The following is a 12,229-nucleotide window of genomic DNA, read 5'->3' as shown; positions in this document are numbered from 1 at the left end:
TTCTCTTTGCTGTACAACTACAACACAATAGAGTTTTCTGCAGCTACACCCACAAGTAAGCAACTTTAGCTGCAAAGTTTCTATTTTCCCACTTTCACCAAAAGCATTTGAATGCACCAAAGTATGTCACCCGAGGGGCGTTTCTTTTTCACCACTTCATTGATTTGATTCACTGTCACATCCTGAGGGTGTTGTGACACACAGACATATATGTGTGGTATGTCAGTTAGTTTACAAGCTGGCACAGGTATTTCACCAGCTCCTGTCTCCCATTGGTCCAGGAGGATCATAAGGTCAGGACCTTGCTGCTGATTGGCTGGTTGGAGTCAGATGCTGTGAGCTGGGACACTTGAATGTTTTTTGGGGTTTTTTGAACTGCAGTAACCTCCAGTCATCTCCTGTCTGGGGTGATGATAATACAACATCACCACACATCATCACACCACTGTTGCGTCCTCCTGAGTCATACTGTACTCACTCTGTACGGGTCACGGTGGCCTCAGGAGTTTAATAAGAACTGCAATGTGCTGAGTGTGATACTGATATACAACTGTAGACCAGTTTATAACAGCTGGAATCCTGACTGGCAGCTTTTCTTCAATCACTATGGCTCATTTTTTTACAGTCTTGACACTCTAAGTTTGTCAAATCATAATTTAGTTGCTTTTTTGTGAGTTGATATAAATGTAACTGATTATGTTAAAATATTAAATATGATATAACGACGGAGTATTAGGGCCACATTGAGGAAAAAATAAATAAATCTGAGATTTCGAGAATAAAGTCATAATATTACTAGAATAAAGTCGTAGGTTTACAAGAAAAAAAAGTCGTAATATTATGAAAATAAAGTCATAAGTTTACGAGAAAAAAAGTTTAGTATTATGAGAATAAAGTTGTAAGTTTAAGAGAAAGAAGTTGTAGTATCATGAGAATAAAGTCATAAGTTTAAGAGAAAAAAAGTCGTAGTATTATGAGAATAAAGTCACAAGTTTAAGAGAAAAAGTTGTAGTATTATTAGAATAAAATTGCAAGTTTACAAGAAAAAAAGTTGTAATATGAGAATAAAAATCATAAGTTTACGAGAATAAAAGTCATAATATTATGACTTTATTCTCATAATACTACAACTTTTTTTCTCTTAAACTTACGATTTTTATTCTCATATTACAACTTTTTTTTCGAGAATTTTACGAGAATAAAAGTTGTGATATTATGAGAAGTATATTTAATGCTGATACAATTTTAGTAATAGTAGAGTATTTCTAGTGTGGCATTTGCTACTTGGTGTGGTGTAAAGTAACGACACTGAACAAAAATATAAACGCAACTCTTGTTTTCGCACCAATCTTTCACGAGTTGAAATAAAAAATCTAAGACTTTTTCTATGCACACAAAAGACTTTTTTCTCCCAAATTTTGTGCACAAATTTGTCAAAATTTACTGCGTTAGTGAGCACTTCTCTCCTTTGCCAAGTTAACCCATCCACCTGACAGGTGGGTCACATTAAGATGCTGATTAAACAGCCTGATTATTGCACAGCTGCTCACAATAAAAGGCCTCTAAAATGTGCAGTTTTACCTTGAAAATGGACATATAGGCACTCTGAGCTGTGGATTTCAGGGTGTAATTTTACTTTTGATACTTTTACATATGTTTTGACAATGATACTTCAGGATTTTTACTTGTAAAATAGTGTTTTTGTCTTTGTGGTATTACTACTTTTACTTAAGTAAAGGATCTGAGTACTTTTTCCACCACTGGATGTTATTGTTAAAATGAATGAAGCAAAACAAGATATTCAATTCACAACTACATAAAAGAAAACCTTCACTTTAGAGAGGCTTTTTGAATGACTTAAACTTTGCTCAACAGAAATGACATTTTGTAACCTCCACTAACCAAACACTCCTCAACCTGAGACCGTCTGATGTAATATACAGTAAACTGGTCTCTGGTCAGCACACTGCTCCTACATTCCTCTCTGCCCTGTGTAAACCATTTCACACACTGCGAGAGCACTTTATTCATCTACAGGCAGGAGCCAAGAACTGCAGTATTAAATAGTTGGGATATATTTGACTTGCACACTTATGTCAGCAGCAAACTGGAAGTGTTGAGTTATTCACCACAGAAGGCCAGAAACTAGCCAGGGAACAGAAAATCCCCCAACAGGCCCCAGTTGGATTAAACTGCAGTTTGCCATCCTTTGAATCCTCACACAAAAGAACCCCAAATACTCCATTACAAGGCTCTGCATTAAAAAAAAGTACTTAGTATTATCAGTAAGATATTATTAAAGAGGACCTATTATGCAAATTTTCTGGTTCATACTTGTATTTTGGGTTTCTACTGGAACATAGCTTTAATGTTCAAATGTTCTCATACCGGCTGTGCTGCAGCACCTCTTTTCACCCTCCGTCTGAAACGCTCTGATTGGTCAGCTGGCCCACTCTGTTGTGATTGGTCAATTGAACCAAACTCTTCGGACTCCGCTCCAGCTCCACTCTAGCTTTGTCTGACGGCGTGCCAAACAAGCCGCTAGGCAGGTATTATGCAAGTCTGTTACTTGGTGACATCACCACGTTACGGAAGAAAAGGCGGGACTTCAAGCAAGGCGTTTCAGGCAGTATTTATACCCCCAAAAAAACTATTAAAAAGCATAATAGATCCTCTAAAGTAAAATTACTCATACTTTCAGTTATATTCTTATATATATTATGTTAGTTGAAAATTAAATGAGAGTATTGGATGTGTAAGCAGCATTTATGTGTTATAGGTTGTCAAAATTTAGCTATTTTAACAACTTTAATGTATCAATAATAATGCAGCTGGATCATGTTTCACTTCTGATCATAAAAGGCCCAAACTAACTCTGAAATTGAAGATCCAGATGTCAGAAATGTCTTTAAATTTGTATCAATCTTTTATTTATAAAAGCTGCAGTTGTGTGTAAACAAAGCCCTTTAGTAGAATTACTAAAAAATAATAATATAATTACCATCTGGCATAAATGTTGAGGGGTTTAGCCAGTTTTCAGAGAATTCAAAGACTATGTATGCAGATTTATATCAAGAGACAAAGTGAATAAAACCAGAAAAAAAGAAGAGCCACAACAGTTAATGGAATTACTGTGTATTGAAAATATTGTGAATTTTTATTTCAGAATAGAATACAGTTGAGATTTGACTGTTTTATCATTCAGACCGACAACCTTTTGATCCTCCTCGTTGTTAGGAAAATGTAGATTTTGGCGCTGTGGGCAGCAGGAGTTGTTTGCATGGCTTGCAATATTGTCAGGTTTGAGTAAGTGCTCTGATGACGGTGCTCTAACATCCCATCATGACAGCACCTTCTTGTTTTAGAGGCTTTTAGATGCCGTGATGGGTTGAAACTAGTTGGCACATCAGGGTCCATGTTTGAACCAGGTGTTTTACTTTCTATCAGCTTCTTTGAAAGATGAACCTCTTACGCATTTACAGCATTTGATGTTGTCATGCGGTGCTACCATTTAAATTAAATGTCTCTTCAGAATAAAAACAATGTCCCACCTGGTGCTTCAGCCTGTAAACATGGACCGTGGTCAGATTTGTTTTGAGTCTTTTTGTCTTCACTGATGTGAAGGAGAAGATCAGGAATGGATTCAAGTCATAAGGCATTAGGTTGTATCCTGACTCTTGGGGAAAAAATAAACTCCAATTTCATATATTTTACCGCCAAATCTTTGGAGTGCAGAAAACTGGTTCAGGTTAGAGCTCTTTTTTTTGTCAATAAAGGAAAAAAAAACTAAATAAATACATAAATAAGATAAGATAAGCATTCCGCACACCAGGATTTAAGATGAGCACAAACATCGATGCACCTGAAATTTAGCGATGACAACCAGCTTTGTGGGACATCAAAAGGGAAACCAGACCCCGTCTCAGAAATCACCACGGCAACAGATCTAATGATCCAGCAGCATCCATAAGTACGTTTACAAAAATAGACACAGCTCTGCCGTTAAAGAGTCACCGATAAAACACCTCACTACAACACCTACCACAGTACATCATCATGCATGGGTGGCATGTTTGTTTTGTAACACTAGAACTGTCACATGACATGGCTGCTGCTTCGTCGACCAAATCAGATCTCTGCTGCCGGATGTTTCTGGACAAAAGAGGGATAAAAGAGGAAGCGAAGCCACTGATGCCACGAAGGTTAAAAAACTTCCACAATGATGTCGAGTGAAGAAGCAATATCGACTCAAGTGTGCTCTAGTGGACCGTTAAGATGGTTAGAAATGTGTTGACGATTGGCACGCTCTTGGCACTATCATATATTCAGTAAAAACACAAAATAAAAGTTAAAATTACATTTATCTTTTACTGTTAATATTAAACGGCAGTTTTAATTTCATGATAAATGCGTCTCTTACATTGTCTTGCAAAAACTCTACCTAATCTTTGACTTTTCTACATATTTGGTTTTCTGCACTAGAAAACCACACTGCAACACACTCTGTTGTCAGTAGTTATAAGAAGACGGTTTGGGTTCCCTCGCTCTTCCATCATTTGCCTTATTTCATTAAAGCCAAACAACTTCTTTTTTTTTTTTTACAAAACATGATTCAAACTCTCATCCCTTTTTTTCCAGATCTTAAAGCGCTCAAAAAGTGAATTGACTGTAGATCAGAACGGTAAAAACTAGCTGTAAACTGCAATAAAGACAACAGTCTCCAGTATCAGTAACTTATCATTTGAAATATTATAACTCTGTATGTTCAGTGCTCCATTTCTTGTCTATTTTGATTAATAATTGAGTAATACTTACATAAAAATGATCGGCTACATGACTGACCTTGCATGAAGAATGCACACCAAAGTGGCAAAAACAGCGGAGGATGAAGTTGACTTTTTTAAAAATGTATCTACTTCAGATCTAAAACATCTTTGCAAGGCCTTGGCCTGATTGAACAATAGAACCCGAGGCCAAGATCTTAGCAAAATGTGTTTGTTTTTTAATCCGTCTTGAACAATTTGTTTAGTTACAGCTACAAAAAACCACAAAAACAAGCGAAATGTGGTCGAGGCCCTCATGGAGATGACTTTTTATCCTCAGTGGATGAGAAATGTATAGCTGTCAAAGGACTGTGAAGCTTCTTTCTTTACGGTTGTTTTGCCTTCGAAGCTGACCGTGGTTCGTCGATCTTAGCCACTCCGGTGGCTCCCGTCTCCGGTGCGCTGTAATCGGGCCTGGACCAGCTCGTGGGACACCCTCTTGCGGTCCGTGGCCAGGCCAAAGTAGCACATGACGTCGATGAAACAAGTGGTAATGTTCAACTTGCAGCCAAACTCGCTGGTTGCATAGTCAAAGGGGAACGTGTGGTGATAGTTGTGGAATCCCTCACCTGTAAGGTACAAGAAACAGTGGTGAGAAAATCATACGAAATATTACTAATACTGGATGTTGTTTACTAGAAAAATAGGATTAAGGGCTTATTTAGAGTGATTAAAAAGTGACATCAACAAAAGCGATAACTTCTGTGATTGTAAGCAATGATCCTTTTAGCTCATCCTGATCAAATCCACTGAAGAGGTTGTGTTGTTTTGTTAGTTAGCAAGATATCTTGAAAACTACTTGACAGATCTCAGTGAAATTTAATGGAAAGCGGATTTTTGGTTTGTAATGTTTTGGTTTGTAACACTGAATCATGGTGCAAAGTTGGTGCAAGAGTTAAAGGTGTAGTGTGTACGATTTGGTGGCATCTAGTGGTGTGGTTGCAGATTGCAACCGACCGAGTACCCCTCCGCTCACTCCTCCCTTTCCAAGACTGCGTTAACGTGAGCCGCCGAGTGCAAAACCGTGGTAATGCTGTTCTCCTCTCTCAGAGGCCGTCCTTACCATAATACTACTTTAGGAGCAACGGAAGTCAGATGGCGGCTGGCGGTATCACAGTTTTGCACTCTGCGACTCACTTTACTGCAGTTTCACAAGCATGTCGGAGAACTACAGTGGCCTTCAGGTAACGTAAAAACGCGAAAGGCTCTCTCTAGAGCCAGTGTTTGGTTTGTCCGTTCTGGGCTACTATAGAAACATGGCGGAACAACATGGAGGACTCCGTGATGAGAACCCGCTCCCTATGTAGATATGAAGGGCTCATTCTAAGCTAACGAAAACACAACAATTCTTAGTTTTGATTATACACTGAAGAAAACATATTGATTAATTATTACATTTCTGCCAATAGATCCCCCCCTAAATGTTACACACTGTTCCTTTAAGTTCTCGTAAACCACAGCAGAGACCTACAGTAGCGTTCGATTTGATCACAACACAATTGGTTGTGTTGAAATGTTTTTGTTTTCCACAAACTGCGCTGGGCTGTGAGGCGATTTTGCTCAAGTGGACACATTTAGCATTGCAGGATCATAAGACCTTCTCCCATACAAAATCATACATTGAGCCATTGGGTCGAAATTAAGAACAAAAAGTCCTAGTAGTAAGTTATTTTCACAGCCATCATGTGCGTCAGGAGTCTGCTGGCTCAGCCAAAAAAACATTTTTGGTGAGCAACTTTCATGAACTGGGTGCCATCTTAGAACATCCAGTTCCACATCCAGGTGTTTTAAAATATCCACAGTTGCTGCACTAGTGACTCTTATTGGTCGGTCCAGGCATCTGCGTAGTTGGTGGTGGAGGTGGAATCTTCAGCGTACATAAAATGTTTAAATGAGCCTGAATTTCATTCATGATATTCCATACCGTTCACCTATTGCTGGTTGCCAAACTAGTTTTTCTTGAACCCACTGTGCAGCCAAATGTAGGCAACCGGTGCACATATCAACTCAGTGATTCTGCCAAATCGAATGGCATTTTGTCTCTAGGTGAGTCTAACTTAAATTCCAGTTGATTATCTCTCTATCTCTTCTTCTGTTACACTGAGAGCATGATGTGTTAATGTGTCCCTTCGTACCTATAGCGCTGAACGTGACAAACTTGTTCTCCCTGGGGTTGATGTTCTTGTCGTAGGGCCTGTTCCCCCACATGTGGGCCGCGCTGTTGACCAGCCAGGTGGCATTCAGCACCAGGGTGTACCTCAGCAGGGCCGGGACGAAGTAGGCCACCCACAGAGACTCCCCCCACAGGTACCAAGGCACAAACATGGGGACGAAGAAGCACATGAGCAGCACAGACGGCTTGTAATACCTGTCGAGGAGAACAATAGTGGGCGGAGGATTACAAACAATGGAACGTTTACTCAGTACAACATACATTAACATACAGATTCTCTGCTTGTCAGAGATGGGACTGTTCGAGCCATCACTTTCTTCAACGTGACAGTTTTCATTGAAGCCAACCTTGAGTCAACCTCAGCGTGCACACAAGACATGTCAGTAATTGTCACCTTGTTAAACCAGAATGACTACAGACCCATCTCTGCAGCAGCAGCGGTTGAAAGAGATTTTTTTTTTTATTTAACACCTGAAGTGTAAATGAATCGTTGACTGAAGCCACTTACTTCCTTTGAAACATCACAACTTTGTCGGCCATCAGGTCCTTTAGTTCCAGCTTGCGTCCTTTCTCGAGGACGTCGGGGTGTTTGCGCAGCATCAGCCAGCCGATGTGAGCGAAGAAGAAGCCCCGCACGGCGTTGTGAGGGTCAGCGTCTGTCTCGGAATATTTGTGGTGAACCCTGTGGTCTCGAGCCCACTCAAAGATATCATTCTGCGGGTTAAAGTAAAGACAGAGATTACATACGTTGCAGACACAACATGGTACTTAACACGGTGATGAAAACTGCTATTATCACAAAGTGTGTGTGCTGCGGATCAGTTTTTCCGTAGTGTGTACCTGAAACGCCATGGAGTTAGCAAAGCCGAGAAAGATCTTTAGAGGTAATGAGGCCTTGTAGGATCTGTGACTCCACAGGCGATGAGCTCCTGCAGTTACTCCTAAAGCACTTATCAAAAAACAAAGTACAGCTGTGGGAGAGAAATGAATGAACACATTAGTGCCACTAATTAAAATGCTGCACCACATTGCAATGCATCAGATGTTTTCCGTACACTTGTAGTGTCAGTGTGAGGGCTAGGCCTGCAACAAGTGAGTCATCTATGTTACATTATCATATCTGTGCGACTGAAGGGGAAATCACCCCACTAAAATAGTCTTTCAAAAAGCAGAAATTACTAATGTACTGTAGCTTAACAATGCCTTTCCTTTTTCTCAAAAGCAACATATTTATGAATTTGTTCCAAGATTATCTTCACAATGCAATTAAATGCATCGCACTAGCTTTCCTGCACAATCTGTATAGCTGGATATCAGTTCATCGTGTCCTTTGACTGAACTGGTTTGTACTCTTGTTACACAAGAGCTTAAATAACCATGAAGGAAGCAAGAAGCATGGCATGTCACACTGAACTGTGACTCTCTCTCTCTCTCTCTCTCTCTCTCTCTCTCTGTGTAATGTAATTACATCACATCTGATCAGATGATGAGTGAATGGATGAAAACCATTTGATGACTGCATGCGTAAGACTGGAAAGCTATTCATAAGTGCAGCGTACGTGGTTTTGACTCACTCAAATGCACATCCTGATGATTTCTAAGGAAATGTTTGGTCAAAGTATGGATGCACCGATACTGATATCGGTCTGATAATGATAATCTGGTATTGCATAACATTATTTTTCAAGAAACCGATTTTTTTTCAAGAAATTCCAATTCAGTACATTTATATCTATGTATTCATTTTTTTTGCATTTTGTTTTTCAAAAGTTAGGAAAGCAGGGTTTAGGTCAAACCTGATGTTGCCTGAAAAAGTACAATCTGTGCATCCCTAGCATTAAGTAACAAAGCAGCATGCAGGTTGTGTAACTACTCTTCATTTGTCCTATGTTACTTAATCAAAAAAAACAAACATACTAGTTGATCTCTGTTGTTAAGAAGTACACGTTGTTTTTTTCCCCTGCCAAGCACACACTGTAGTTTGCAGCTTTTAAAAAAAATACATGCTGTGGCATTAAATCTCTGCTGATATATTATGCCCCTATGATCTATAATCCCACTACATGCAGTGATACTGGGAGGAGGAGCATGCACAGATCTGTGTGCATGCAGCAGTGGTGACATAACAGCTGAAAAAAAAATACTATATGTAACAGAAAGAAAAACAAAAGCCACCCAGCTTGTGCAGAAATGAACAGGTTGTTTGTACTTACACCAGAGCAAGGTCAAAGGAGATGCTGAAGGGATGAGGAACACGCTGTACAGAGCACCTATATGCAATAGAGTCATCATGAAGACATTTTTCCAGACGATGATTGAGGGAGGTTTGGGGCCTTCTTTCTCTTTGTATGTGTGATCAAACACATCTTCTATTCTGGATGTCTCTGCAAGAACATGTCCATTGCTCGACTTATTGCGCTGCAGCTGCTGCTTCTTCTCCAACAACGCCTCCGCCTCTGTCATCGTGGCTGCTGGCTGGCTGGTGATGCTCTAAAGAAACAACCAGAGAAGGAAGAAGATGGTTACAATGTAACGATGCTGCTGACGTTTTTGTTGCTGCGTTGCGTAACACTCACACATTTACACCTGTAGGATGAAAATGAAGGTAGATAACTCACCAAAAAAGAGCAGCAGACGTGTAGAGAAAAGGAGGGTGAAAGCTGGTGAGTGTTTTCACCTGAAAGTAAGCCAGTAAAAGAAGAGAGAGAGAGAGTGAGAGTTAGATCCGCAGCAGTACGCATCAAATAAGAGCTGAGAGCTGGAGGTGCGACTGACCAATCAGAGCTCAGATGCCGCCTCAAGCTCGGGCTCTGATTGGCTGCTTGTTTATCTGCTGTTCACTTTTTTTATTCATTCTGCTGCCAGATGTATATTTACCTCCTCTGCTCTGTGTGGAGGGAGAGAGCAGCTATAACTGTCTAGACATGCATTGAATTAACCAAGCACATATTTCAAGATTAAGTAAGAAACCGGATTACAATGAAAAAACGAGCAGAGTGATGAAGTGTTAAAAGGCAAGTTATAGTATTGTACTTGTACTGTAGAGCAAGAGGCAGAGGACCCCCCACCCACACACAGGGATGCTTGTTATGTCACGTCATCCTCATCCCCCCCCCCCCCCAAAAAAAAAATCCTATTAAAAAAAATCACATAGTAAGAAAATAATATGCACGTTAAAGTTATATTAAAACCAGTAAAAAATAATGTAAAAGCAAATTTGGTCGCCACAAATAGAATATTTTAGGATAATCAGATTTAGAAAATATTGAGGTGATGTTTTGCTAGGGCCCCAGATTGACCTGATTATTTTTAATTATAAATAATATATATATAATAAATAATAATAATATATATAATATATATATTTATATAATATTATATATATATATAAAAAATGTAAGGAAAGGAAAAGAATAATTATATATTATATATATATACTATATATATAATATATAATATATATATATTATCATTCTATTCCTTTCCTTACATTTTATGTTGTATAATTTATTTTATTTTTATATTAGTCTTATACTGTAAAATATATTTACAGAATTGTAATGAAAAATCTGAACATGTTTCTACTGTATTGAACTTTTGAAATAAATATAAATAAATAAATATATATATAATAAATATATAAATAATAATTATGTATATATATATATATATAACAAATAAAATGTAAGGAACGGAAAAGAATAATTATATATTAGATAATTATTCTTTTCCTTTCCTTACATTTTATTTTGTTGTATAATTTATTTTATTTTTCATATTAGTCTGAAACTGTAAAATATATTTACAGAAATGAAATGAAAAATCTGAACATGTTTCTACTGTATTGAACTTTTGAAATAAAGTATTACATTTTTTTTAATTATTTAAATGTACTTCAGAGAAAGACAAAAAAATGTAACCCTATTGGCCCGTACGGAACATAAAAAAAAAATAAGAAGCTGATTGGGTAGGTGTGGGCCACTTCTACCCAATCAGCTGACCTTATGAACCTGGTCACCTCATGGGGCCAGGTTCATAAAGGTCAATTTTGTTTTCAAATGATATGTCATTACTGGACAGAATAGCAGTAAAATTAAAATATGATCAGGGAGCACAAAAGCACAGCAGCTGAAAGAACACCAAGATCTACTAAAGAAAATCCCTAAATTGACAAATAATTCAAGGTTTCGATTAAAGGCTGTCTCAATGTGTGTGTTTGTATATGCCAGTGTTTCCCGAGTGTGTACGTGTGGGACGTGTAATATTCCTAGCATGCTTTTACACATGGCACTAAATTACTTTTTTTCTTGTGACGTTAAAGCATGATGAGTAAGGGTGGGGGGGGCCCATACAGAGAGTAGTTTAGGGTCCCCTGACCACCTTAATCTGCCACTGGTGATGTTGAACTGAGTTACAAATGTATTTAACAGGATCCACATTCAAAAAGGGGTTGACAAATCCATGAGTTTTCACCTTCATGACCTACATTTAAAGGCAGACGTTTTGTCTCCATCTAATGGAGAAAATAGGCAGCACAGAGGTCCGTCATTTGTGTTCAAGTTGTGCAAACAGGACTATATAATTTCTTTAAACATCAGTTTTCTGGACACTAGCAGCTATTTCTTTTAATGCTTTCTATATTGAACACATGCTCATTTACAGTGGTACAAACAGATATATAGACAATTGGGAAAAAAGTAGGCAATGCCAGAGTTTATGTGATATACGTCATATTAGGGTGAGTTGCCATAAAGTGGGACACTGCGTAATGTAGGACACCTAAGCTCCAGTGGGTGGAGGTCTTCCTCAAACAAATAAAAGTTAAAACTATTGGTTAACAGAAGCTGTGGTGTCAAGTGATCAAAATCACATAACTTATCAAATGTCCAATCATAGATTAGAGTAGAGAAATTTTCAAACTGGAAGCATCCTGTGTTTAAACATAAGTCTAAAATGCAGAAACAATATCCCACATTAGGCTAATTCACCCAATATTTATTTAACTTGAGGGTCTTAATTCTTTTTTTAGTTTTTAACATTGGGTAAGATAGTGCTATATTGTTTGAATTCATTAATAAAGTGCAGGGAAGTTGGCTCTGTTCCTCACCATTTTTTCTTATGAATATGGAATTTTCCAAAAATAATAAATAATTATGACATACAGCATGTTATTTCCAGTCTCATCTTGACTAAAATGTAACATTACATCCAACATATTTATTTCAACACTCAT

General features: G+C 38.1%; 1 protein-coding gene across 1 annotated transcript; it reads right to left on the bottom strand.

Moving 5' to 3' along the window:
• Positions 1-3,119: 3,119 nt before the first annotated feature.
• On the bottom strand, positions 3,120-9,778 carry scd (stearoyl-CoA desaturase (delta-9-desaturase)). Its single transcript, XM_037755227.1, has 6 exons — positions 9,615-9,778; positions 9,210-9,486; positions 7,837-7,967; positions 7,505-7,710; positions 6,959-7,191; positions 3,120-5,392 (listed from the first exon to the last, which is right to left on the bottom strand). Exons 1-6 carry the CDS (start codon positions 9,735-9,737, stop codon positions 5,193-5,195), a joined length of 1,170 nt encoding a protein of 389 aa, XP_037611155.1. The 5' UTR covers positions 9,738-9,778; the 3' UTR covers positions 3,120-5,192.
• Positions 9,779-12,229: the final 2,451 nt, after the last annotated feature.

This window comes from Sebastes umbrosus, chromosome 20, assembly GCF_015220745.1.
Source record: "Sebastes umbrosus isolate fSebUmb1 chromosome 20, fSebUmb1.pri, whole genome shotgun sequence".
Taxonomy (NCBI): Eukaryota; Metazoa; Chordata; class Actinopteri; order Perciformes; family Sebastidae; genus Sebastes; species Sebastes umbrosus.
This window is presented reverse-complemented; position numbering and strand designations above follow the sequence as displayed.